Raw genomic sequence first — 26,681 nt, 5'->3', positions numbered from 1 at the left:
TTTGTCAGATGAAGCATTTTATACTGGAGGTTTCTTTTTCCACAGATGTTGTATTGCTGTCTTTATAGATACAGGATCGGTGGTACTTAATGTCTTTCTAACATAGTTATTTTGTGTAATATCTGACGAATTATGTGATGTGAATGGTATACCTGGTGGGAAAAATCAAACATTTGTGTTTTTTTCGAAGGAAAAGGAAAATTATATTATTTTACAGATTATTCCCGTCTACTCCCTACTTATTGTAACTCAAACAATGCAACTTATCACTTAATTATTCCATACGTTCTTATAATATGATGTTTTGGTGCAAGCTGTGTAATCGGAGGGCATCATTTAATACACTGCTTAGGGCTGTGGAGGGCAGTCTTATTTTTGAGAACCCTCAATTTGATTTCAATAAAGGATTTGGTTGTTGTGTAGGCCATGGGTGGTTACCACCAGTAAATATTGAAGGTACCTGTGAGTTTAAATATGTGGGGAGGATACTGTGTAGAAGTGCTGTAGATAGGCTTAATATATATATCCATAACATAAAATGTTTATGAGGAGTCTTGTTGCTGATGTAGAGAAAATTCAATTCACAGATCTTTTACTACTACTGATTTTCTGGTGATGTTTATTAGTCGGAAAAATGATTGGAACAAGTGCTACTTGATGGTAAATTGTGAATTTCCTAGAAACATAGGAAATGAGTGCAGGAGGAGGCCATTTGGCCCTTCGAGCCAGCACCGCCAATCATTGTGATCATGGCTGATCATCCGCAATCAGTAACCCGTGCCTGCCTTCTCCCTTTGCCCCTTGATTCTGCTGGCCCCAAGAGCTCTATCTAACCCTCTTAAATTCATCTGGTAAATTGGCCACCACTGCCTTCTGTGGCAAAGAATTCCACAAATTCACAACACTCTGGGTGAAAATGTTTTTTTCTCATCTCAGTTTTAAATGGCCTCCCCTTTATCCTTAGACTGTGGCCCCTGGTTCTGAACTCCCCCAACATTGGGAACATTTTTCCTGCATCTACCTTGTCCAGTCCTTTTATAATTTTATATGTTTATATAAGATTCCCCCTCATCTTTCTAAATTCCAGTGAATACAAGCCCAGTCTTTCCAATCTTTCCTCATAAGACACTCGCGCCATCCTGGCGATTGACTTTGTGAACCTACGCTGCACTGCCTCAATAGCAAGAATGTTCTTCCTCAAATTAGGAGACTGCACACAATACTCCAGATGTGGTCTCACCAGGGCCCTGTACAACTGCAGAAGGACCTCTTTACTGCTATATGCAAATCCTCTTGTAATGAAGGTCTACATACCATTAGGTTTCTTCACTGCCTGCTGTACCTGCATGTTTACTTTCAGTGACTGGTGTACAAGGACACCCAGGTCTCGTTTCACTTCCCTTTTTCCTAATCTGCCACCATTCAGATAACAGTCGGCCTCCTTGTTCTTGCTGCCAAAGGGGATAACCTCACATTTATCTGCATTATACTGCATCTGCCATGCATCTGCCCACTCACTCAACCTGTCCAAGTCACCCTGCTACCTCCTTGCATCCTCTTCGCAGTTCACACTGCCACCCATCTTTGTGTCATCTGCAAATCTGTGTTGGGGGAGTCCAGAATCAGGGGCCACAGTTTAAGAAAAAGGGGTCGGCCATTTAGAACGGAGATGCAGAAAAACATTTTCAGCCAGAGAGTTGTGAATCTGTGGAATTCTCTGCCTCAGAAGGCAGTGGAGGCCAATTCTCTGGATGCTTTCAAGAGAGAGTTAGATAGAACTCACTGAAGATAACGGAGTCAAGGGATATGGGGAGAAGGCAGGAACGGGGTACTGATTGTGGATGATCAACCATGATCACAGTGAATTGCGGTGGTGGCTCGAAGGGCCGAATAATAATTATAATAATAATAATAATAAATTTTATTTATGGGCGCCTTTCAAGAGTCAAGGACACCTTACAAAAATTTAGCAGGTAGAGGAAAAACATATAAGGGGAATGAAATAAATAGTAGAGACATGACTAGTACACAAAGTAAAGACAGAATACAATTCAAAACACAATATGAGGCAATTAGTGCACAGATGAAAAGGGAGGGAGACGTGGGGCTAAGGATAGGCAGAGGTGAAGAGATGGGTCTTGAGGCAGGACTGGAAGATGGTGAGGGATACGGAATTGCGGATCAGTTGGGGGAGGGAGTTCCAGAGCCTGGGAGCTGCCCTGGAGAAGGCTCTGTCCCCAAAACTGCGGAGGTTGGACTTGTGGATGGAGAGGAGACCGGCTGATGTGGATCTGAGGGACCGTGAGGGTTGGTAGGGGGAGAGGAGGTCAGTGAGATATGGGGGGGCCAGATGGTGGAGGGCTTTGTAGGTGAGGATCAGGATTTTGTAGGTGATTCGGTGGGAGATGGGAAGCCAGTGAAGTTGTTTGAGGACTGGAGTGATGTGATGCCAGGATTTGATGTGGGTGATGAGTCGGGCGGCTGCGTTCTGGACCAGTTGAAGTCGGTTGATGTAGGTGGAGCGGATGCCAAGGAGAAGTGAGTTGCAATAGTCCAGTCGGGAGGAGATGAAGGCATGGATGAGTCTTTCAGCAGCGGGAGGTGTGAGAGAGGGTCTGAGTTTGGCGATGTTGCGGAGATGAAAGAAGGAGGTTTTAATGACATGGCAGATGTGAGGCTCAAGGGAGAGGGTGGAATCAAAGATCACGCCAAGGTTGCGGGCCTTGGGAGATGGGGAGACAGTGATGCCGTCGATGGTGAGAGTGGGGTTATTGAATTTGCTGAGTGTGGCTTTGGAGCCTATGAGGGGGAATTCTGTCTTATCGCTGTTGAGTTTGAGGAAGTTATGTTGCATCCAGGTTTTTATAGGTGACAAACAGGAGTTGATATGGGAGAGGGGGGTTTGTGGGGGGATTTGGTGCCGAGGTAGATCTGGGTGTCATCAGCGTAACAATGGAAGTCCAGGTTGAAGTGGCGGAGTATCTGACCAAGGGGGAGGATGTAGATGATGAAGAGGAGGGGGCCGAGTACGGAGCCTTGGGGAACGCCTTGAGTGACTGTGGCTGTAGCAGAGGTGTGGTTGTGGAGAGAGATGAAGTGGGATCTGTTGGAAAGGTAGGAACGGAGCCAGCTGAGTGCAGAGCCTTCAATGCCGAGGTCTTTGAGTCTAGTGAGCAGGATGTTATGGTTCGCTGTATCGAGGAGGCTGTGCTCGGGCAACGATACGCTCCAGGGTTTTTGAAAGAAAGGGGAGGTTTGAGGATGAGAGAGGAGGGATCAAGACCAGGTTTCTTTAAGATTGGGAAAAGCAGCAGTTTTGAAAGCGGAGGGGACATTCCTTGGGCAGAGGGTTGAAGAGATTAGTGAGGTAGGGGCAGAGTTGAGGGACTTTGCAGGGGAGTGGGGAGAGCAGTTTATGTGCTATGGTTTGGGAGCTGATAAGTTTAGAGATTTCAAAGACCAGTCAAATGGGAGGAAGGTGTTAGGAGGGGTAAGGAGGTCAGTGGAGATGTCGCAAGGAGGGGCCTTGGTAGGTGTGGGAGTAGATGCTGGGGAGTCGGGTGGGATAACGATTGATAGAAGGTGCTGATTTTATCGGCGTAAAAGTGGAGGAATTTTGAAATCCGGAGTAAGGTAGGGAGAGTGTTGCTTGAGGAGGTTGCCCACTGTGGAGAAGAGGGTTCTGTCGTTTAGGCAGGGATCGGTGAATATGGAGGAGAGGTAGGCAGATTTTGCAGTAATGAGGGCATCTTTGTAGTCAGTGAGATGGAGTTTGTAAGCTTCAAGGTGGACTGTGAGAGATGATTTATTTGTGAGTTGTTCAACTGTTTCAGTTTACGAAGTGCAGGTGTGTACCAGGGTGAAGATGTGTTGAAAGTTATGGTTCTTGTTTTGAGGGGCGCCATAGTGTTAAGGGAGGTAGACAAGGTGGAGTTGAGATGGTTTGTGAGATCATCAGGTGAGATATGGGTTGAGTCCAGGGAGAGAGTGGTGGAGAGGAGGTCAGAGAGATGGAGGGGATCAATGGATTTTAGATTACGGAAGGTGATTTCTCGGAGGAAGCGGGGGCAAGGTGTCGGAGAAGGGATGGTGAACCGTATAAGCTTATGATCAGAGAGGGGGAAGAGGCATGGATGGAGGTCGAGTACCGGTTGATTTGTGGAGCAGACCAGGTCAAGGATGTGACCTTTGTCATGGGTGGGGAAGGTGACGTGCTGAGTGAGAGAGAAGTTGTCAAGTAAAAAGGCGAATTCAGATGCGAGCTTGCAGGTGGGGGAGTCCATGTGAATATTTAAGTCACCAAGTAGCAGCAGACGTGGGGAGAGGGATGAGGCAAGTGTGAGGAGTTCAGTGAAGTCAGATAGCGAATGACCTACTCCTGCACCTATTGTCTATTAAATTTGCTAGTGTTACTTTTAATTCCATCTAAATCAGTAATTTATTGTAAATAGTTGCGGTTGCAGTACCGAGCCTTGCGGCACTCCATTCGCCACTACCTGTCATTCTGACAGGGACCCGTTTATTCCTACTCTTTGTTTCCTGTCTGCCAACCAATTCTCTGTCCATGTCAATATCATAGCCCCAATACCACATGCTTAATTTTTCCCACTAATCTCCTCATTTATCATCAGCCACCGTCTTTGATTAATAATTTCTGTTGAAATGAAAATCATGATTTCTGATTGAGGAGTTAACTGGGTTCAAGGCGGTGAAAGGATTCTATTAGAATTGATAGGAGACACAGTTGTTTGCTTGTATTGGAATATTCCAGGTAATAGTTTGAATATATTGAATTGTGTCTTCAATCCTGAAGCAGTGTGAGCACCAGAACTGCACATATTGCAGCTGTGGCTTAGTAAGTTTTACAGAGCATTTACAGAAGTTGTGCCCTGCCCTGATACCCCACGTTCAAATCTTGTTCCATCCATCAACCAGGGCAATTACTCTTGAGGCTCTGAAGAAGGGTTTCGGACCGAAACGTTGCCTATTTCCTTCGCTCCATAGATGCTGCTGCACCCGCTGAGTTTCTCCAGCTTTTTTGTGTACCTACTCTTGAGGCCCTTTTTCCTTTCTTGTCCCTGCCCCCGATCAGTCTGAAGAAGGGTTTCGGCCCGAAACGTTGCCTATTTCCTTCGCTCCATAGATGCTGCTGCACCCGCTGAGTTTCTCCAGCTTTTTTTGTGTAACCTACTCTTGAGGCCTATTTGGTTTTGGGCTTCATTAATTGATATCTTGACATCGGATGGGATGTTATTAAAAGGTCCTTTACCAGATTTTCTGGAGCGGTGAATGGAGAAACGCGGACAGCATATCCAGGGAAAATATCAAGGTAAATAGCAGGTAGTGGAAGATGTGGAGAAGGAATGACTCAAACAGGAAAATGAGTACAGAAGTTATTACATAACAAATTTTTATGGAAAGTTTTGAGTTGTTGTTAAGATTGGGGAACTGAAAATCCCAGTGTTGCCAGATGCTGCAATGCCTCGGGTATTAAAACCTAATTCCAGCAATGTCCAGCCTTCCACTTTAGAGATCTCAGCATCACTGGCAAGGTCAGCCTTTATTACCCATTGCTAGCTCGCTTACTGATGTTGTCGTGATACACTGCAGCCTTTCTGATCTACAGTACGGTGCTTGCTGCTTTTGGGAGAGAGTTCTAATGACAGGAATGGTGCCGAGCGCAGGTTCATGGAGTGCACGAGACCCAGTGTTCTAGAACCCACCGAAACACAGCCTTTTACATCTGATACTGTGTTGAAGAATTAACTGGAATAGTCAGGGAACCCTGGTGAGAGTGATTATAATAAGAGAATGTTATGTAAATACAGAAAGTGACTTAGTTCAGTCGTAAATCTGAATAAAGGAAACAATGATTGGGAAACAATTTAAAAGTTTTGAGAATAATCAAACAATGGATAACCTATAAAGAATTAATTCTGTTTTGAGTCGTATTATGGAGTGGTTACTCAACAGGAGACCCATTGTATCCATGCTGGCTCTCCACCTGAATAACTGGGTAGTTCATTCAACACCTTTGATAAATGTTTCTGCACCATAACTATCCTTTGTGAAGGCCTGAGTGGAACCAGCATCCACCATACTTACAGACGTGCATTTCAGTTTCTTACCGATGATGCATAAAAATATGAATTGGAAACAGGCATTGGTCGACCATCGATCACTTGTTTACGCTTGTTCCAGGTTGTGCCACTTTCGCATCTACTGTCACACATCAGGGGCAATTTTTCAGAGGCCGACTAACCTACAGACCCACGTGTCTTTTGAATGTGAGGAAACCAGCATGGTCACAGGGAGAATGTGCAAACACCACATAGCCTAATGCAATTTTTATTCTCTTCCTGGTTATTTAATACCAGTGATCCCACCTTGATCTCTCCACCGAAGGGAACAACCTTCCATGATCCCCGTTTTCCAGACTTATCATTTTATACACATTCAAATTCACGCTCCTCTTTGAAGTGGATTCTTGTAACTATAGTTCTTCCCAGGAACTATTCTTATCAATCTCTGCTGGGTTGTCTCCATCCTAGCTATAATGTGTCAACCAGACTTGAACGCAACGCTCATTTTGTGGCCAGGTGTCAGGTAGCATCTGTGGAGAACATGGTTTATTAAGGTTAAGGTTTATAAAGGTTAAGCATAAACTAGCTACTACCTACTTGCATGCTTCCACCGGCCTCCACCGCATTATGTGGCAAAGAAATCCACATATTCACCACCCTCTGGCTAAACTGACATTTGTGTGCTTTTTAGCTGCTCTCGTAAACCTGCCCTGCCACTTACAATCATGTATGCACCTTTGGATTCTCACAGATCTTTGGCTCCTGAACCCCTTTAGAAGAAGAATCTTTATCCTATATTACACCTCATTCTTCCTGACAAATTAATTGCCTTGCATTTCCCTGCATTAAATGTGATCTGTCATGAAAGGACACAGAATGCTGACTCAGCGGGTCAGGCAGCATCTGTGGAGAACATGGATCGGTGACGTTTCAAAGAGTGCTGGAGTAACCCAAAGTATCTGAAGATCATGAAGATGGTCAAAGTTCCTGGGATTTCCTCCTGTATTTCCCTCCATTTAAAAAAACATTTGGGCAGGACATAAATAGGATAGGATTAGAGGGATATGGGCCAAACGCGGGCATTTGGGACAAGTGTAAATGGAACGTATTGATTGGTGTGGGTAAGTTGGGCCAAAGGGCCTGTTTCCATACAGTATGCCTCTTCTTCGTCATCTCATTCTAGTCCCGGTGACTTGTCCGTTTCATGTTCCTTTCATTGTTCTAATAGTTGTGTTCTATTAATTTCTAATCAATGTCTCAACTTTCTCCTTCCACTATTGTGCATATATTCCTGTTTGTGAATCTTAGACCTGAAGAACCCCTACAGATCTCTGTTTATTTTGACATTTAATCTCTTCTTCTGTCTTTTTTTGTCTCTTATTTTAACTTTCACTTTCTGCCTGAATCTGTTGTGATCAGTCAGAAGGGTCACGACCATAAACGTCACCCATTCTTTTTCTCCAGAGATGCTGCCTGTCCCACTGAGTTATTCCAGCTTTTTATGTCTATCTTTGATTTAAACCAGCATCTGTAGTTCCTTCCTGTTGTGATCAGCATGGTTCTTGCTGGTATGTGGGACCTCGCGTGTAGGCAGCCTTTTATGCTTTTTGTTCCTGTGTGCCTTTCATTATCCATAGTGCGTTGGATTTGTTTGATATAAATAAAACTGGAAATTTGTTTTCTGCTGTAAATGAAAATCACGGGCTGTATGTTTAGAAACCTCTACAATACACACTAACGACAGACGGATTATGCTGGAATCTGCTGCAATGAACGAGATGCTGGGGAACTCGGTGGGTCGGGCAGCATGTGGAGGGAAACGGATAGTCAACTCTGTGTTGAGACCCTTCATGTAGACTGAAAGGAGATAGCCTTTATACAGGTGTATGGGAAGGGTGTGGCAAGACCTGGTAAGTGATAAGATCCACATGAGGACGGAGTGATGGTCAAGTGGAGGTGGGTGGAGAAAAGGGTGGAGATTGCAACAGTGGCTGGGAGATGATGTGGATGCAACAAAGACAGCATCTGTGGAGTGAAATGGGCTGCAGATTATAGAAACATAGGTGCAGGAGGAGGCCCTTCGAGCTAGCACCGCCATTCATTGTGATCATGGCTGATCGTTCCCTATCAATAACCCGTGCCTGCCTTCTCCCCATATCCCTTGACTCCACTAGCCCCAGTGACTTGAATCCACCCAGTGACTTGGCCTCCACTGCCCTCTGTGGCAGGGAATTCCATAAATTCACAACTCTCAGGGTGAAAACGTTTTTTTCTCACCTCAGTCTTAAATGACCTCCCCTTTATTCTAAGACTGTGGCCCCTGGTTCTGGACTCGCCCAACATTGGGAACATTTTTCCTGCATCTGGCTTGTCCAGTCCTTTTATAATTTTATATGTTTCTATAAGATAACCCCCTCTTCCTTCTAAACTCCAGTGAATACAAGCCTAGTCTTTTCAATCTTTCCTCAGTCCCACCATCTCAGGGATCAATCTCGTGAACCTACTCTGCACTGCCTCAATCACAAGGATGTCCTTCCTCAAATTAGGAGACCAAAACTGTACACAAGAAACCTGACAAAAGGTGAAAGGAACCAAACACGTGAGGTAAATGGGCAGATGGGAACAGTGCGGAGGGGGGCGGGGGTGCAGGGGGAGAGAGAGTCTCCAGTGGGTGGAGTGTATGGGTGATGGACGGGGAGAAGTTGGGAGAGGAGAAAAAAACTGGGAGATGGGCTGGCTTGGAAAGAAGGGTGTGCGTGAGAGGTCCTGGGTAGATCGGAAGAGGAGAGAAAGGGGGAAGCAGATTGCTTAATATTGTTATTCAATGTGTATAGATTGTCAGCATTGGCACAATGGGTTGCATGACCTGGTTCTGTTTACGTTTTACAAAGGAAAATGGGGATCACTGGCAAAAGCTTCCCAGTAGGTTTGTGGGATAATCAGGCCTTCCCTTCTAATAGGTGACTTGGAGCCTGGAAGGGGGTTGGATACTTGCATCCTCAACCACATTTAATTGACAAATTGCGAGGAAATGATTCTGTATTTTAAGAAAAGAAATATTAAACTTGTGCTGAGTTTTTTTTATCGAGACATCTAACACCAAAATCAATAATGCACAAGGGAGCCAAAGCAAGACTATGCTGCATGTTACATCAGTAGTTTTTCCATTCCTATTTGCCAGAAACTTGTCGTGGTTTCATTTCTTGACACAGTTGCTCTAATGTCTGAGCTTAGACAATTGTATTGAGTTTGATAACATCCTTGATTTAATTCATCCACTAAGCTTTTTGTGATAATATACATTTCTCAAAGCAGTGTTTCAGTATATGATACAGGTTCTTCATCATAGGTCACAATTCTGTTCCTTCATGTAACCGAATTTGGCAAAAATCTGCTGAAGTGCTTTTGCAGGGGTCAACAGAACAATTTATTCCAGTATACTATGGTTTAAGAAGGAACTGCAGATGCTGGAAAATCGAAGATAGACAAAAATGCTGGAGAAACTCAGTGGGTGCAGCAGCATCTATGGAGCGAAGGAGATGGGCAACGTTTCGGGCCCGAAACGTTGCCTATTTCCTTCGCTCCATAGATGCTGCTGCACCCGCTGTGTTTCTCCAGCATTTTTGTCCACCTTAGTCCAGTATACATTGAACAATATAAATGCTGCCAGATTGAGTGGTCGAGAGTTTTTAACTGCAACATGCAGTAAAACAACTGTGAAATGAAACTGCAAATGCTTTTGTCCATTGTCTTAGAATTTTAAACATCGCCATAAAGAACCAATAGTTTAATCTTCTCTCCGTGTTTGTGACTTGGGTTAAGTCAAGGCAAGTGCTTCTCCAGTTACACTTTAAATACGGTGAAAGATTCGACTGCATCTTTGTGCGCAGCCCATTCCAAAACCCAACTCAATGTCCTAAAATAAATGTAATTCTTTTGTTATCCTACATTTATGTTCCCTATTTATTCTGCCTCGCAAGTATAAATTGGTCCTTGCTGTCTCCCTGTTTTAAGCTTTGGCAAAGTTATATGTTGATTAAATTTGATTACTATTAAATCCTCTCACTTTAGAACTAATGTGCATTGAGCCAGTCTGAGGAGAATGAAGATGCTGCAGAAAGCAAGTACATTGATACAAAAGATGTTAATTTTTTTTACAATGACGCTACTTGCATTATGATCCCTTTTTCTGCAGTTTTGTTGTCCCTTCTCTGGTTTCACTGTTCCACCCTTCATTTGGCCTGGTTTCCTCCTGGCTTGGAACACAGTTTCATTTAAGTACTGTATTTCCCGGCAATGAATACGCACGCCACCACCCCCACCGGTTGCGCCTGTGCCGAAGGACACCGTGGCTGGCTGGTGGGCGGGCCGGCAGAAGCTGCTGAGGTGGCAGACGGTTCCGCTGTCTGGTCCCGGCGGCCGCTAGCAGCTACCCGAGCTACTTCCCTCCCTGGACACAATGCAGTGGCTCCACGCCCAGAGCGCTGCGGCAGCTGTGGTGAGTGAGTGGGTTACTGGCATGAACCCCGACCCTCTCCTTCTCAACTCTCCTGCCCTCCCCGCGACTTTACCGCTGGTGGCCCAGTCAAGTTTACTACTTTGTGCAGCCTAGGCCGTGCTGACCCGGGCTAGACTTCCCACACGCTGTGGAAAGGAATTCCCCCCCCTCCAGCAGCACTGTCCTTTTGCAGCCACTTCACACAGTTCCAAGGTCGAAGGCGTGGCAGGTTCCGCGTAATCAGCATAGCAATTATACAATTTTCGTACAGTTTCAGTTTTAACATTTTATAAACTGATAAATGATCGGGGGGGAAGTAAAAAGGAAAGAATGAAGAGAAAGAAGAAAGATACAAAAAAGAGAGGAAAAAACCCGTGAACTGACAAAAACGTGAGAGAAAAAAAAGAGAAAAGAAAAATGGAGATATGTCCCACTATCCTTCCCTACCCAAGCATCGGTTTTAAATGTGTGTTCAACCATTCTGTTGTTGAAGAAATTCAATGAAAGGAGACCATATTTTGGAAAATTGGTCTGATTTATTGGACAAAACAAGGCTGTTATCTTTTTCCAGAATTTGAGTATGAGTTTTTTCACATTTATTAAACCATAGTCAAGGAAACATCTTTGGAATGTCATTAACTTAGAGCAGCCCTCTGACATTCCTAATATTAGTTTTGAGTCTGACTCCAATTGAATTTTGAGTGTTTTAGAAATGGTATTGAATATTCCCATCTAGAAATGTTGTGTTTTTATACAGGGTACAAAAGAATGGGTTAGGGTAGCTTCTTGGAGGTGACATTTATCACAGAGAGGGGAGACAGTTGGGGACATCTTATTCAATTTGGTTTTTGAGTAGTATAACCTATGCAATATTTTGAATTGTATCAGGCCTTACCTGACATTTAAAGAACAGTAATGTATGTATAGTAGGCTTTCCTCCCATATATCTTTTGAAATAGGTAATCCCAACTCGTCCTCCCATGCTCGCCTATAAATCTCAGAAGGTGGGGTATCAATATTTAAGAAAGGGTTATAAATGTATGATATCAACTTACTTGTATCGGCATGTCTATTCAAACAATTGTCTAATGTATCTGGACCCATAGAGGGACAATCTTGTGTATATGTTTTCACATGATCTCGGATTTGAAGGTATCTAAAAAAATTGTTTGCGTTCAAGTGATATTTCTCCTGTAGTTCTTGAAAAGAAAAAAGAGTCTCCTTCTTATAGAGGCCTCTCACAGTATTAATTCCCATTGAACAAACACCATATCTAAAGTAGACGGTTTAAACGAGGGATTGTTTGCAATAGGAAGAAGGAGAGACAAGTTTCTCAATTTAAGACCTAATAACCAAAAGTTTAACTGAACAAAACAAAAAACAAAAAAACAACACCAAATAGTAAAAACAAACAGACTGAAGGCGAGCTGCAGCCGTTTCACAGCGCCGCCACTTCCGGAATAAAGGAAATGGGCCATTTTGAGCTGTTTGGCATTGTCAGAGTGAGTCTAAATGTACATTGGAGGAGCAGCACCTTGTCTTCCGTGTGGGCAGCTTACAGCCCAGTGGTATGAGTATTGAGATATTCATATTGAGTAACTACAGTTCAGTCTGAAAGAGTCTCGACCCGAAACGTCACCCATTCCTTCTCTCCAGAGATGCTGTCTGTCCCGCTGAGTTACTCCAGCGTTTTGTGTTTATCTTCGGTTTAAACCAGCATCTGCAGTTCCTTCCTATGCATTCTCTTTCTACAGATGTGCCTGAGTGAGCGTTTCCAGCATTCTCATTTTATAAAGTAATAATAAGAATAATAAAACATTTTATTTATGGGTGCCTTTCAAGAGTCTCAAGGACACCTTACAAAAATTTAGCAGGTAGAGGAAAAACATGTAAGGGGAATGAAATAAATAGTAGAGACATGACTAGTACACAAAGTAAAGACAGAATACAATACAAAACACAATATGAGGCAATTAATGCACAGATGAAAAGGGAGGGGGACATGGGGCTAAGGATAGGCAGAGGTGAAGAGATGGGTCTTGAGGCGGGACTGGAAGATGGTGAGGGACACGTAATTGCGGATCAGTTGGGGGAGGGAGTTCCAGAGCCTGGGAGCTGCCCTGGAGAAGGCTCTGTCCCCAAAACTGCGGAGGTTGGACTTGTGGATGGAGAGGAGACCGGCTGATGTGGATCTGAGGGACCCTGAGGGTTGGTAGGGGGAGAGAAGATCAGTGAGATATGGGGGGGGGGGGGGGGGGCTGATGGATGGAGGGCTTTGTAGGTGAGGATAAGGATTTTGTAGTTGATCCGGTGGGAGATGGGTAGCCAGTGAAGTTGTTCGAGGACTGGAGTGATGTGATGCCAGGATTTGGTGTGGGTGATGAGTCGGGCGGCTGCGTTCTGGACCAGTTGGAGTCGGTTGATGTAGGTGGAGCTGATGCCAAGGAGAAGTGAGTTGCAGTAGTCCAGTCGGGAGGAGATGAAGGCATGGATGAGTCTTTCAGCAGCGGGAGGTGTGAGAGAGGGTCTGAGTTTGGCTAAGTAGTGTAGGTGTAATTTAACATGCTGCATGATAAATATTTTTACCTCTTGACCAATGTTGTTCTATCTACGATATTTTAATTGCTGCTAGTTGAATAGAAAAAAGTGGATTCTTAAGTTTTAATGCACTAAATACTTAATGTTTCGTGAAATTAATTTTGAGGCTTTGCAGTTTTGTTGAACCTTCTCTTCAGTCTTGCTAATGGATATCTTCCTGCAACCAAGGGTCGATATGTTGTTAACCTCTGATTGTATTTCAGAATCATTTGTTAGAATTTTGTTCAAATAATTAAAAACTATAGATGATCTGATTGCCATAAACACAAGGAACAAAGGATTTCATTGCACCCTGATGAACGTGACAATCAAACAGTTTCTAATCTGTAACGTTTTTATTCTATTAGCGGATAATCTCTGTTGGAAGTGACTGACCTTGCAGAATGGTTCTGGTGAATGCTGCTACCTGTATCTGTTGTAACTCCTTGTGCAGCAAGATGGATCAGTGTTGGGCTTCACCCATAAGATAATGTTTGTTTCAACAAGGTTCTTCATCTAAACATCTTGGTTTGAAACAGCAACTACAAATCAATGAAGCTGCCATTTAGAACGGAGACAAGGAAACGCATGTTCTCACAGAGAGTGGTGAGTCTGTGGAATTCTCTGCCTCAGAGGGCAGTGGAGGCAGGTTCTCTGGATGCTTTCAAGAGAGAGCTAGATAGGGCTCTTAAAGATAGTGAAGTCAGGGGATATGGGGAGAAGGCAGGAACGGGATACTGATTGGGGATGATCAGCCATGATCACATTGAATGGGGGTGCTTGCTCAAAGGGCCGAATGGCCTACTCCTGCACGTATTGTCTATTGTCTATTGAATTAAATCTATGATTTTAATTTGCCTCATTGGTCTAGTGGCCTGAGTCTTCCAGATTTCTACATTTATAAGAAGAATTTGTTCATAATGACTTTCAATTTAATTTGATTAATTTTGCTGTTAATATACTGTGCGTTGTAAGTTATCAAAATATTACTAGAAATGAACGACTCAAAACGCAGGCCTTGGCCCATGCCTATATCCTTTCACTCCTTGTAACATGTAAGTGTGCTCCTACAGCAACATGGATGGCGCATCTTCATAAGGATTTAAAAAATTATCGACGACTTTAAGGGTTGAAAATACTCACTTTTATAATGGTTATGGATGTTAAATGCAAGTTGAAAATGACTTGGAAGATAGATACAAAAAGCTGGTGTAACACAGTGGGTCAGGCAGCATCCCCAGAGAATGTTTTGGGTCGAGACCCCTGAAATGACTTCATTCCTTCTCGCCTAATGAGGGATATTTATTACATGCAATTGAAGTTCTTCATCACAGTGTGCTCACAAAGTTTGTTGTTGATCTGATTAGCAATGATTATTGGCAAATGTTACCAGCAATGTGAATTTCTGAGTTCTGGGGTTGCTGAGTTAATCTGTATTCTTCTCTCTAGGTTTAACAAGCTAGGAGGAAAAGCCATGGAACCGGATGTTATTAGAATGTATTCTTCTTCACCGCCACCATTAGATGATGGGACTGAGTTTGATGAAGATGAGTTTGGTGAATTTGGTGGCTTCTCGGGAGTTGGTACATCCACCCTTGGGTATAATGACTTTGATTTGGAAGACCCACATGAAAACTTCATGTCCCAGAACCATTTTGTGCCTGGCAACGAGTACTCCAGTGATGCACATGTGTTTGCTGACTTTCATTCAGCTGGTGCCTGTGAGGGCAGAGACATTCACTCAGACTTCTCAAAGCCTATGCCAAATGACATGGCTATAATTGCTGATAAAGATGCAACCCAGTCCAAATCAAAGAATGTTTTTGAATGTACAACAACAGAATCCGTAAAACAAACGGCAGTAACTGCGCAGCCTGCCATTTTGGCCAAGAATGTCCCTGCAGTAAGTTTAAAACCAGAAGAGCAAGAAGAGTGTTACAATGGTGGCAAGACCACCCCAGAGGTTCTCACTAATGGGTACTCGACTATGGACTCTGAGCATTCACGGGGAATAGAAAATATGGTTGCCGCAAATGACCAAAAGGCTATAAATGTTAACATATCTGAGCTCTCTTCCGACATGAAACCTGGTCGAGTTGAAGACTTTACTGCATTTTCTAACTTTGAAATGTCTGCTACTTTAACAGAAGAAAAAAAGGATAGGTCTTTATCAAGCATAGGAACAGTACCACTGACAACGGAGCATAGTTCTGACGATGAGTCAACTTTAGGGAATCTGCCAACAGTTGAGGCCAGTTTGGACCTTGCTGTAAGTCATGATGAACCTGAAGTTGTGGATGAACAAATTGAAGGTGCATTTGCCCCACCGAAGTGTAAAAATGAGAACGGTGCAAATGAAGGAGATGGCACCCAGTGCCTCCCCTCTGAACTTAGTACTACAGACAATATAGACATTTCTAATGGCATTCAGAGCTCCTCGGAGTCAATGGAAGACTTTGAAAGCGGAGATCAAAATACTCGGCAGGCAACTTGTGAATCTTTGGGCACAGGAAAAGAAACCACTACCACGGTGCAATCAGAAGCTTCTCCTGTAGCACAGAAACAACACCAGCCAGATTTGGAAACATGTAACCTTGATGAAGAAACGCTTGAAGTAGTTACACACAGCATTGCATGTAATGAGTTAGTGGTTGGACAAGACAACGTAGTCATTGAAGAGCTTCCGGCAGCTGAAACAGAAAGGACAGAGGAAAATGAGCCTGGTGATTTTAGAATTTCTAGAAGCGGTTCAGTGGATGGTGATGTTTCTGTGTTTAGATCAGTGAATACTGATGCACAGGCTGGAGACTCTGACAGCAGGAGTGGTTCAAATTCGCCAACTGAAGAATTTGCCACGTTTCAGGAAGATGATTTTGGTGACTTTGGTACCACAAGTAATGACAGCGTGTCAACGTTTGGTAATTTACCACAAGATCCTACAGAAAAGAAAGCGCTGTCTGCAGCTGACGTGGGATTAGATGAACACGGAGCCGCTGCGGCCACATTTACAAATGACGAGGGTTTTGGCGAATTTGGGTCCACTCAAGATGAAAATGGCTCTGAATTTACGGGTTTCCATCACGACGAAGACTTTTCAGGCGATGGCCAGGCTGAGTGGAATGCCTTTGGGGAGTCAGCGCCTGAAAGTACGTCATGGGCAGCCTTTGGAGAAGAGCAGTCTTCTGAATGTAAAGAGGAAATGAGTGAATGCAGCAGGACTGAACCTGCCCTAAGTAGCAACTCGGGCACAGTGGACCCTGCCTCCTTTCAGTCTATTGATGAAATGGCAAGAATGAAGAGTACAACTCCATGTGATGTAACCTTGACACAAGTAAGTGTTGCTCACATTATATATTGTTGCATTAGATGCTAATTAATCTGCCCTCTTGTTTCAAAAGCTACAAGCAATGACCCGTAGAAATATTAATAATAATAATAACTTTATTTATAAAGCGCTTTTAGACAACATCAGTTACCACAAAGTGCTGTACATGGGAAGTCAACAAAAAGTTATTACAAACTACTAAAACCATTAAGACGACAGGACTATAAAAACAGTAAAAATTAAAAGACATTAAAAGCACTAAAACAGGAACAAAGTCTCAGCCAGTGTCGAAAGCCAGTGAATAAAAGTGAGTTTTTAGGGAGGATTTAAAGATGGACAGTGAAGGGGCCTGTCTGATCTGCAGCGGCAAGGTGTTCCAGAGTGCCAGGGCAACAACAGAAATCCCCTCTGAGCTTCCGCTTAGACCTTGGTACCTCAAGGAGCAGCTGATCCGCTGACCTGAGGCACCGGGCAGGAGCATATAGGTGGAGCAGCTCAGAGAGGTAAGGCGGAATATTGGAATACAAGATGCCGCAGAAGCTGGAATCTTGAGCAAAAACACAAGGTGCTGGAGGAACTCAGCACTCAGGCAGCACCTGGGTAGGCAGTGGATGGATGGCGGGTCAGAAGAAGGGTCCCAATCTGAAACGTCATACTTCGTTCTCTCCACAGATGCTGCTTGGCCTGCTGAGTTCTAGCATAGCTTGGTGTTTGTCTCACCATAACAATATTAACATCTTAATTAGTTTTCATCTTCTCTTTTACTATTGAATATGAGCGGGGGTAAGTAAGCAACCTGCCCCAAAGATTCAAAGTTTTGTTTTATAACTGACTTGATGTTAAATTGTGAAACTTCTGTATTTTAAGCTGCAAACAGCCAATATGATTCCTGTTTTGAACGTTTTCTGTTTTGTTGTGAATAGATTGTCATTTAAGTAAATGGGAATCTCTAGTTTTCCGTGCATGGTAATTTGGTAATTTTTGACCTTACCGTGGGATTTTGAACATTACAAATGTCGCAAAGAGCCACATAAAGTCGAAACTTGGTTATTGGCCAGGTATATTTTGAAAACATTTCTGTACACTCCTTGAGAATAGAGATCGATTGCCTCGTGAGATTGCTGCCTGACCCACTGAGTTTCTCCAGCAACCACCATCTGCCACTGACCCTCAGTCTCGAGTCAGTGAGCCCTTGGACTCGAGTCAGTGAGCATAGGTGACAAATGATCCTCCACAATAGTTCTCCGTGTGTGTGTGTTTTTGTGTGTGTGTTCAGATGCTTTCTCAGCTCCTTGCTCTGCTCGCTATACAACTCACACTCACAACCGTGTGACCAAATTCTGCTCCACTTCCACGTTTGCAGATGTCACTGGCAACAATAACAAGGCGGAGTATGGGAAGGAGATAGGATGCTTAGTAACGTGGGGGTGTGAAAGACATCGACCTCTCCTCCATATCAGCAAGGTTAAGGAGCTGCTCATTGATGTGGAACTTGATGCTCTCCAACATCTCCACTTCAGCACCATTGATGCTGTTTGGGCGAGTTAGCCATCTCCATTCCTAAAGTCCATACAAGAGTGGGGATGTCATGTTACAATGGGACAAAATGTTAGTAAGATAACACTTGGAGTGTTGTGTGCAGTTCTGGTTGACATGCAATCAGGAAATATGTTGTTAAGCAAGTAAAGATTCATAAGGAGTTTAAGAAGGAACTGCAGATGCTGGAAAATCGAAGGTAGACAAAAATGCTGGAGAAACTCAGCGGGTGCAGCAGCATCTATGGAGCGAGGGAAATAGGCAACGTTTCGGCCCGAAATGTTGCCTATTTCCCTCGCTCCATAGATGCTGCTGCACCCGCTGTGTTTCTCCAGCATATTTGTCTACCCAAGATTCATAAGGATGTCACTGGAACTGGACGACTTGAACCTGAGTGAAAAGGAGAAACTATATGCTACGGCTTTTTCCTTAGAGTGTCGGAGACTGAGAGTTGACCTTAAGGGGTTGTGTAAAATCATGAGGGGCGTGGATAAAGTTAATTTACCCAGGTAGGAGGAGGCGGGTGAGAGGCGAATGCTGTAAAGGTGATTGGAGGGATAACTTTGAAACGGGTCGACATAGGTACAGTTATCAGGGATGTTGGTGTAGGGAACAGGACAAGGGGTCACAGCGGTCGACATCCTTTAGGTGACAGAACTTTTTTAGAACACTCTCTCACAGCACACTTCAAACAGAGCCCTAGATGTGGCCCTTGTGGCTAACCAGGTCCATGTGGAAGGCAAACTGAAGTCCGCCATGATCTGAATGGCGGTGCAGGCTCACATCCCTGCACCTAATTCATATGTTTTTCTCGATCCAAATGCATGTGGAATTAAACAAGTCTGTTTATACATCACTATTCATTGCATCTAAAAGCCTTTTCCACTATTGCACATCTTCCACCACCTTGGCACCCACTGTGGAATTAAAAAAAAAAACTTACCATACACATCTCCTTTAAACTTTGCCCCTCTCACCTTAAAGCTATGCCCTCTGGTATTTGACAATTTCACACGTGGGGGTGGGAGAGAAGGTTCTGACTGTCTACCCTATCTGTGCTAAATGACAGAGCTCAAAACTTGTGGTTGGATGAAAAATCTCTTTCCAGTTAATTTGCATAGTTTGCTAGTATTTTCTCCCTGCTGGTTTGCTTGGGGTAATTAGCTATTTTAAAGGATCCACTGCTTTTTCTGCACCCATGGAGCTACTGTTTTTTTAAAATTGACTCAATTTAATTTACTCAATTCTAGCTTGCGTTAACTGCTTCGGGATTGTTCCTTTAACTTTTCCTTTTAACCCAAGTCTATGGGAGGCAGTGGTTCAGTTAGATTAGTAATGTTGGCAATTTCTTTAATTGGAAAAATGAATTTCTTTAATTGGAAAATGTGATTGTTGTGTTGAGCTTTGAAATGTCATCTTGCTGATTCCAACTTGCGTTGGGTTGCTAGTGCTCCCTACTTTGTACCCTTGATGCTGCTGTTAATGTGTAATAGATGTATTTGTGTAATTATAGTGCACAAGCTGTTATTCTGGTAAATATTTCCTCATGCTATTGACTGCATATGCAAGGATACTGAAATCCTGACGATGGCTGAGTCAGGCTCCTGTCTATGTTCATTGGCATATTTTTAGTTGCCAGTCTGACCCAAGTCTGAAGAAGTGTCTCGACCTGCAACACCATCCTCTCCAGAGATGCTGCCTGTCCCGCTGAGTTAATCCAGCATTTTGTGCCAAGCTTATCGTCTGTATCACCACTCTTTAATACATTGTCTAGTTTAGTTTCCTATCCTGTCAAGCCTCTTTAGTTATGCCCTTGTTATATTCCATGTTTTGCAACCTAGAACAGTGCTGCATAGGAGCAGGCCAATTGGCCCGTGGTGGCTGTGTCCAACATGACTGATGCCTGCACATGATCCATATTCCTCCATTCCCTGGCTATTCATGCATCTGTCTAAAAGCCTCTTGCTCTCCCCCTCCTCCCTTTGCCCCTAACCTCCCCACTTCAACCTCTCATACTCTGTGAACATGACCTTCTTCAACTGCTATTCAAGGCTTGATTTGCTGTTACCCTTGGTATCTTCAACACTGTTCTTCATCTTGCTCATCCCTGCCTCTATATGAGGAGCAACCTTACTGCCCAGCTCTACTTTCATGCTGAACTTTGTACTAGGTGCACGTAATGAATCTAAATGACTGTCATATGAGGAAAGATTGAAAATACTAGGCTTGTATTCACTGAAGTTTAGAAGGATGAGGGGGATCTATAGAAACATATACAATTATAAAAGGACTGGACAAGCTAGATGCAGGAAAAATTTTCCCAATGTTGGGCGAGTCCAGAACCAGCGGCCACACAGTCTTAGAATAAAGAGGAGGTCATTTAAGACTGAGGTGAGAAAAAACTTTTTCACCCAGAGAGTTGTGAATTTATGAAATTCCCCGCCACAGATGGTAGTGGAGGCCAAGTCACTGGATGGATTTAAGAGGGAGTTAGATAGAGCTCTAGGGGCTAGTGGAGTCGAGGGATATGGGGAGAAGGCAGGCACGAGAATGATCGTCTCCTATTGATAGGGGACGATCAGCCATGATCACAATGAATGGCGGTGCTGATTCAAATGGCCTCCTCCTGCACCTATTTTCTATGTTTCTATGTAAATGTATGCCCCAGAAGCTGTGAATGTGATTTAGCAGAAACTGTGTTGCATTTTGCTGTCCAGTGAAGCACAGCTTGGTACTATTTGGTCTGTTAACACGTGGTGTAATCATTGTCCAGGATGTGGGAGCACCTGCTTTAAATAATACGGTGATCTTGTTTGCATTTAAATCGACTGCATTTGAGACTTCATGTCTCAACCAAAACCTGGCTCAGAGTGGCGAGCTTGTTCTGTACACTTTGCCACACTTTGCAGACTGACCTGAAACCCTTGCTTTGTCCTTGCAGCTGGTGAGATTTGTATTTGTTGACCTATTGAATCAGGTCAAACATTTCTTAAATTAACAGATTTAGGTTGTCATTCACGACTGGTTTATAATAAGATTTTTGCGTCTGATTTGAGAAATATTGCAATTTGATACACATTTGGTTATGCACCATGTGAATTTTCATCAGTTAACCATGACATTTGGACACTCCTGACCTAGGAAGTGTTTGTTCCAGATCATCACGAGATGATCAGATATTGTTGCTTTCAGTACTGTCCCTTCAATGCCTTGAAAGATCCTGGTCAAATGGATGTCGTTTTTCTGCAATAAAACATGAGGCTGACTATGCATTGACATTCACGTTAATAACCTAATTCAACTGATCTTAAAAGTGAATGGAATTTGATTCATATAGAAACAGACATAAAAAATAGGTGCAGGAGTAGGCCATTCGGCCCTTCGAGCCTGCACCACCATTCAATATGATCATGGCTGATCATCCAACTCAGTATCCTGTACCTGCCTTCTCTCCATACCCTTTGATCCCTTTAGCCATAAGGGCCACATCTAACTCCCTCTTAAATATAGCCAATGAACAGGCCTCAACTACCTTCTGTGGCAGAGAATTCCAGAGATTCACCACTCTCTGTGTGAAAAATGTTTGTCTCATCTCGGACCTAAAAGACTTCCCCCATATCCTTAAACTGTGACCCCTTGTTCTGGACTTCCCCAACATCGGGAACAATCTTCCTGCATCTAGCCTGTCCAACCCCTTAAGAATTTTGTAAGTTTCTATAAGATCCCACCTCAATCTTCTAAATTTTAGCGAGTACAAGCTGAGACTATCCAGTCTTTCTTCATATGAAAGTCCTGCCATCCCAGGAATCAGTCTGGTGAATCTTCTCTGTACTCCCTCTATGGCAAGAATGTCTTTCCTCAGATTAGGAGACCAAAACTGCACGCAATACTCCAGGTGTGGTCTCACCAAGTCCCTGTACAACTGCAGTAGAACCTTCCTGCTCCTATACTTTTGCTATGAATATGTTGCAGAGCCAGGATTTGTGATCTATGTTGTGTACGTTATTGATTGCAACAGCTTGTAGTATTGAAGACAAATATACCTGGACTTGGAAACAACTTGATGCATAGAGTTACTAGAGCAGCATAGTGTATGTTTGTGTCCTCTTTGTGCACATTGACCTTTATTGTTGAACAGCAAGGTTACTTTTCCATTACTGAATTATTAACAGACAGCAAACTCAAAAAACGATTTAAGCATTGCAGAATTTAAACATTTATCTTGGTGTCAAACTTTAATTTAACTTTAACTCGCTCAAGCAAAAGGAGAGTATTCAATCACTGTACTTGCATTTTAGGTAGTTTGTGAACATATATTGGGATGCCAGGAGCTAATCTGTTTGTTGCAGGATGCCTTAGGCCTGCTCTTGTACCCACATTATGCATCGTTTGTTCAGTTGAATTTCTGGTCAGTGAACCCTGCATGATAATGAATTGTACTTCAATGGTTTAAAAAAAAGACACAAAGTGCTGGAGTAACTCAGCGGGTCAGTCAACATCTCTGGAGGATATGGATAGGTGCCGTTTCAGATTGGGACTGTTCTTCAGACTGAATATGGGGGTTAGAGTCAAGTCAAGTGAGTTTATTGTCATGTGTCCCAGATAGGACAATTAAATTCTTGCTTGTGGCAGCACAACAGAACATTGTAGGCATAAATACAGAACAGATCAGTGTGTCCAGATACAGGGCTCGAAATTAGTGGTTGCCCGGGTGCCAATGGCAACCTACAGTCCTGCCGGAAAACCTAAAAGCCATGCCATTTTTGCCTGGCTTGGCAAGCACCCGGGACACGTATCGTTTAATTCTGAGCGGGCCCCCTCTCTACCTCTCTCTCTGTCATTCTCCGTCTCCGCCCGCCATCCGTGTCTGGCTCTTGACTCTTGACTCTCGGCTCTCCGGTCTCCACTCGGCACGGCAGGGCAGGCCGCCTTGTACATGCGTGCTGCCACGGCCTGCACATCCTCCCCTTGCACATGCGCACAACCACGGCAACTGGTCGGCGTCGGCCACTTTCTCTCTCCCTTTGCATTGTGGGAGATCTGGCCGCCATTGCTGTCCGGTCGCCGCATCATCGTGACCGCTGAAGACCAACGCAGAATCATTCCCTGGAGCTGGAGTAACTCCCTGGAGTAACTCTTGCTTCTTGGTTTCCTGGTCCTCCAAAAATATTCGGAATGGAATTTAAACTGGTGGGCCCACCACCACCAAACTCCAAACTCTGAAAAATAACAGCCTGTTGCATTTTATCTGTTTATTTATTGTGTATATATATGGTCTATGGTATATAGACACACTGAACTTTTATCTCCTGTTCTGTATTATGTTTACATGTTCTGTTGTGCTGCAGAAAGCAAGAATTTCATTGCCCTATCTGGGACACATGACAATAAAACTCTGAAGAAGGGTCTGAAGAAGGGTTTCGGCCCGAAACGTTGCCTATTCCCTTCGCTCCATAGATGCTGCTGCACCCGCTGAGTTTCTCCAGCGTTTTTGGCTACCTGACAATAAAACTCTCTTGACTCTTGACTTGGACAAGCAAAAAAGAGTTCTTGGGGGGGTGGAAAAAAAAGCTACCTGAAATGTAGTTGTGTCTGGTTGGGTACCTATGGTAGGGTGAAGACTATTCTATGCTTTAATTGTGTGGGGGAACTCCATGGAGCAGCCAGCAATTTCCCTCCTGGGATTAATAAAATTCTATTGTATAGTATCGTGTGTGTAGGAAGGAACTGCAGATGCTGGTTTAAACTGAAGATAGACACAAAAAGCTGGAGTAACTTAACAGATCAGACAGAACCTCTGGACAAAAGGAAAATATTACGTTTTGGGTTGGGTCTGAAAAAGGTTGATTTCTGCACACCTTTGGAATGTGGAAAGAAACAAGCGCACCCTGAGAAAACCCATGCGATCAAAGGGAAAAGGAGCAAACTCCATACAGGCAGCACCCATATTCAGGATCAATTCCGGGACTCTGGCACTTTTAGGCAGCAACTTTATGGCCAATGTACTGCCCCATCGTTTTGAACTGAATTAAAACATACAGTAGCTGTAAAGGTGTACGTAGCGTCACTTCGAAATTTAAGACTGAAAATGGATCGTTTTTTTTTTTTTAGTAACCAAAGTTATCAACATTTAATTTTTTGTGTTGGAAAACAAAATATATTGGCACAGCTGGTAAACTTTTTGCGTCACATGCCAGGGATCTGTGTTCGATCCTGTCTTCGGACACTGTCTGTGTTGAATTTACACATTCTCCCTGCAAGCATGTGAGTTTCCTCCCACATCCCCAAGACGCATTGGCTTTGTAGTTTAAATTGTCTCTGTAAAATTGCCCCTAATGTGTAGGGAGTGGGTGAGGAAAGTGGGATAACAGAACTTGTGTGAATGGGTAGACAAAAATGCTGGAGAAACTCCGGGTGAGGCAGCATCTATGGAGCGAAGAAAATAGGCAACGTTTTGGGTCGAGACCCTTCTTCAGACTGATGTCGGGAGGGGTGGGGAGCGGGAAGAAGAAAGGAAGAGGCAGAGACAGAAGTCTGTGGGAGAACTGTTGAGTTGAGACTGTATTATAATTTTGCTGCATATCATGTCTTGATTGGTGAATATGTTTAGTTTGTGACTTTATTTGAAGCAGAAATAATATGTGAATACTTCATTGAGCATAATTCTGACTGGTAACTACGCACTTCAGCCAAGCACATTATCACACGCGTCATGCAAGCCATCTTAAATGACCACCTAAACTGTCATTTGGCAACCTAGAAAGCTGCCAAGGTTGCCCGGCTGGCAACAGGGAAAAAAACGTTAAGTAAGAGCCCTGCAAAGGTATTTTTTGGTAGTGCTGGTGGGCGCAAGGTTCTGCAGATGGTTTCAATGCTTGGTTACTTTTTGGGTTCTTGAAAACATCTCATCAGTGGGTGGTCCCTTCCTTGACCACTTGTGTCTGCCATGCGGTATTGGACGCAGTGTTAACTAGAGATGCAGACACATTGTAGTTCAGCCTCTCCACCTGTTGGAATTGTCCTCGCACTGTTGGTAGAGGGGATACTGAGTGGAGGATAGATTTGATTGGAATGGAACAATGTGTGAGCAAACGCCGCACATTAAAGCTTTGCTTCTGCAAGTCAACTATGGGACTTGTTTTCATTGACTTCACTCATTTTGTTTCAACATAGTTAGAACTGAAAAAAATGATTAAAACTGTTGTTTGCTGTTGCCTGTTTAATAAAGGTGCATCTGCTAAACCGCCTGGGTCGGATATTCCAAACGTGTTTTGCTTCACTGCCAGTACTAGAGGTCAATGAGGAAGTCTCTACTCTGAGACAGGTTCTGCAGACCGGATTGGGGAAGAGCGAGGAGGTCAAGCCAAGCAACGGGTAAGGCTGCATACAGAACGCGAGACAGAGAATTACTGATCTCAATGTCGTGAAAAGGAAATTGTCATCTTAAGTGTGTATTGAAAGTGATTTATTGTATTGTTGAAACTGAGCTGATTGTTTCAGAATTGCACGTGACATCCCAAAATATTCCTGTAATATAGCAAAAAAAAAAAAGCTAAATTGGGTAAAATTATAAATTGTATTTAAGCAAAGCAATAGTTAAAATGCTGAGTGATGTGTTATTGTGAAGAGTGCTCTGCTTGCTTCTGGTTGTCTAGGGAGTTATTGGCCGTGTGGACGGAGCTGCAGGATGTGGAAGATGCTCATGGCCTGAGGTACCAGTGGGGTGGATCCCATAGCAACAAAAAGCTGCTCATCTCCCTGGGAATTGATACCCGAAACATAGTAAGTGCTGATGTGTGTGGGAGGGGGCTGTGTGTTTGTTCACTGTGTTATGCATGGCCTGTGTTATGGATTGCGTGGAACCTATTGTTCTTGTGCAAATACAGTGCCCTCCATAATGTTTGGGTCAATGACACATCATTTATTTATTTGCCTCTGTACTCCAGAATTTTAGATTTGTAACAGAAAAAAAATCACACGTGGATAAAGTGCCCATTGTCAGGTTTTATTAAAGGCCATTTTTTATACATTTTGGTTTCGCCATGTAGAAATTACAGCTGTGTTTATACATAGTCCCCCCATTTCAGGGCACCATAATGTTTGGGACGCATGGCTTCACAGGTGTTTGTAATTGCTCAGGTGTGTTTAATTGCCTCCTTAATGCAGGTATAAGAGAGCTCTCAGCACCTAGTCTTTCCTCTAGTCTCTCCATCACCTTTGGAAACTTTCATTGATGTTTATCAACATGAGGACAAAAGTTGTGCCAATGAAAGTCGAAGAAGCCATTATGAGACCGAGAAACACAAATAAAACTGTTAGAGACATCAGCCAAACGTTAGGCTTTAGAAAATCAACTGTCTGGAAGAAAGCAACCACTGGTGAGCTTATTAATTGCAAAGGGACTGGCAGACCAAGTAAGACCTCCACAGCTGATGGCAAAAGAATTCTCTCTATAATAAAGAAAAATCCCCAAACACGTGTCCGACAGATCAGAAACCCTCTTCAGGAGTCGGGTGTGGATTTGTCAATGACCACTGTCTGCAGAAGTCTTTTTGAACAGAAATACAGAGGCTGTACTGCAAGATGCAAATCACTGGTTAGCTGCAAAAATAGGATGGGCAGGTTACAGTTTGACAAGAAGTACTTAAAAGAGCAAACGCAG

The 26,681-nt window shown here is 43.5% G+C and overlaps 1 protein-coding gene across 1 annotated transcript in view; it reads left to right on the top strand.

Moving 5' to 3' along the window:
• Nucleotides 1-26,681, top strand: part of LOC129699245 (aftiphilin-like) — a 55,206-nt gene that overhangs the window by 1,291 nt on the left and 27,234 nt on the right. The window contains exons 2-4 of the mRNA XM_055638865.1: nt 14,608-16,489; nt 25,248-25,393; nt 25,675-25,801. Of these exons, the coding sequence (XP_055494840.1) occupies nt 14,633-16,489; nt 25,248-25,393; nt 25,675-25,801 (2,130 nt within the window). The 5' untranslated portion in view covers nt 14,608-14,632. The remainder of the gene's footprint in view (nt 1-14,607; nt 16,490-25,247; nt 25,394-25,674; nt 25,802-26,681) is intronic.

This window comes from Leucoraja erinacea, chromosome 8 (genome assembly GCF_028641065.1).
Source record: "Leucoraja erinacea ecotype New England chromosome 8, Leri_hhj_1, whole genome shotgun sequence".
Lineage (NCBI taxonomy): Eukaryota > Metazoa > Chordata > Chondrichthyes > Rajiformes > Rajidae > Leucoraja > Leucoraja erinaceus.
This window is presented reverse-complemented; position numbering and strand designations above follow the sequence as displayed.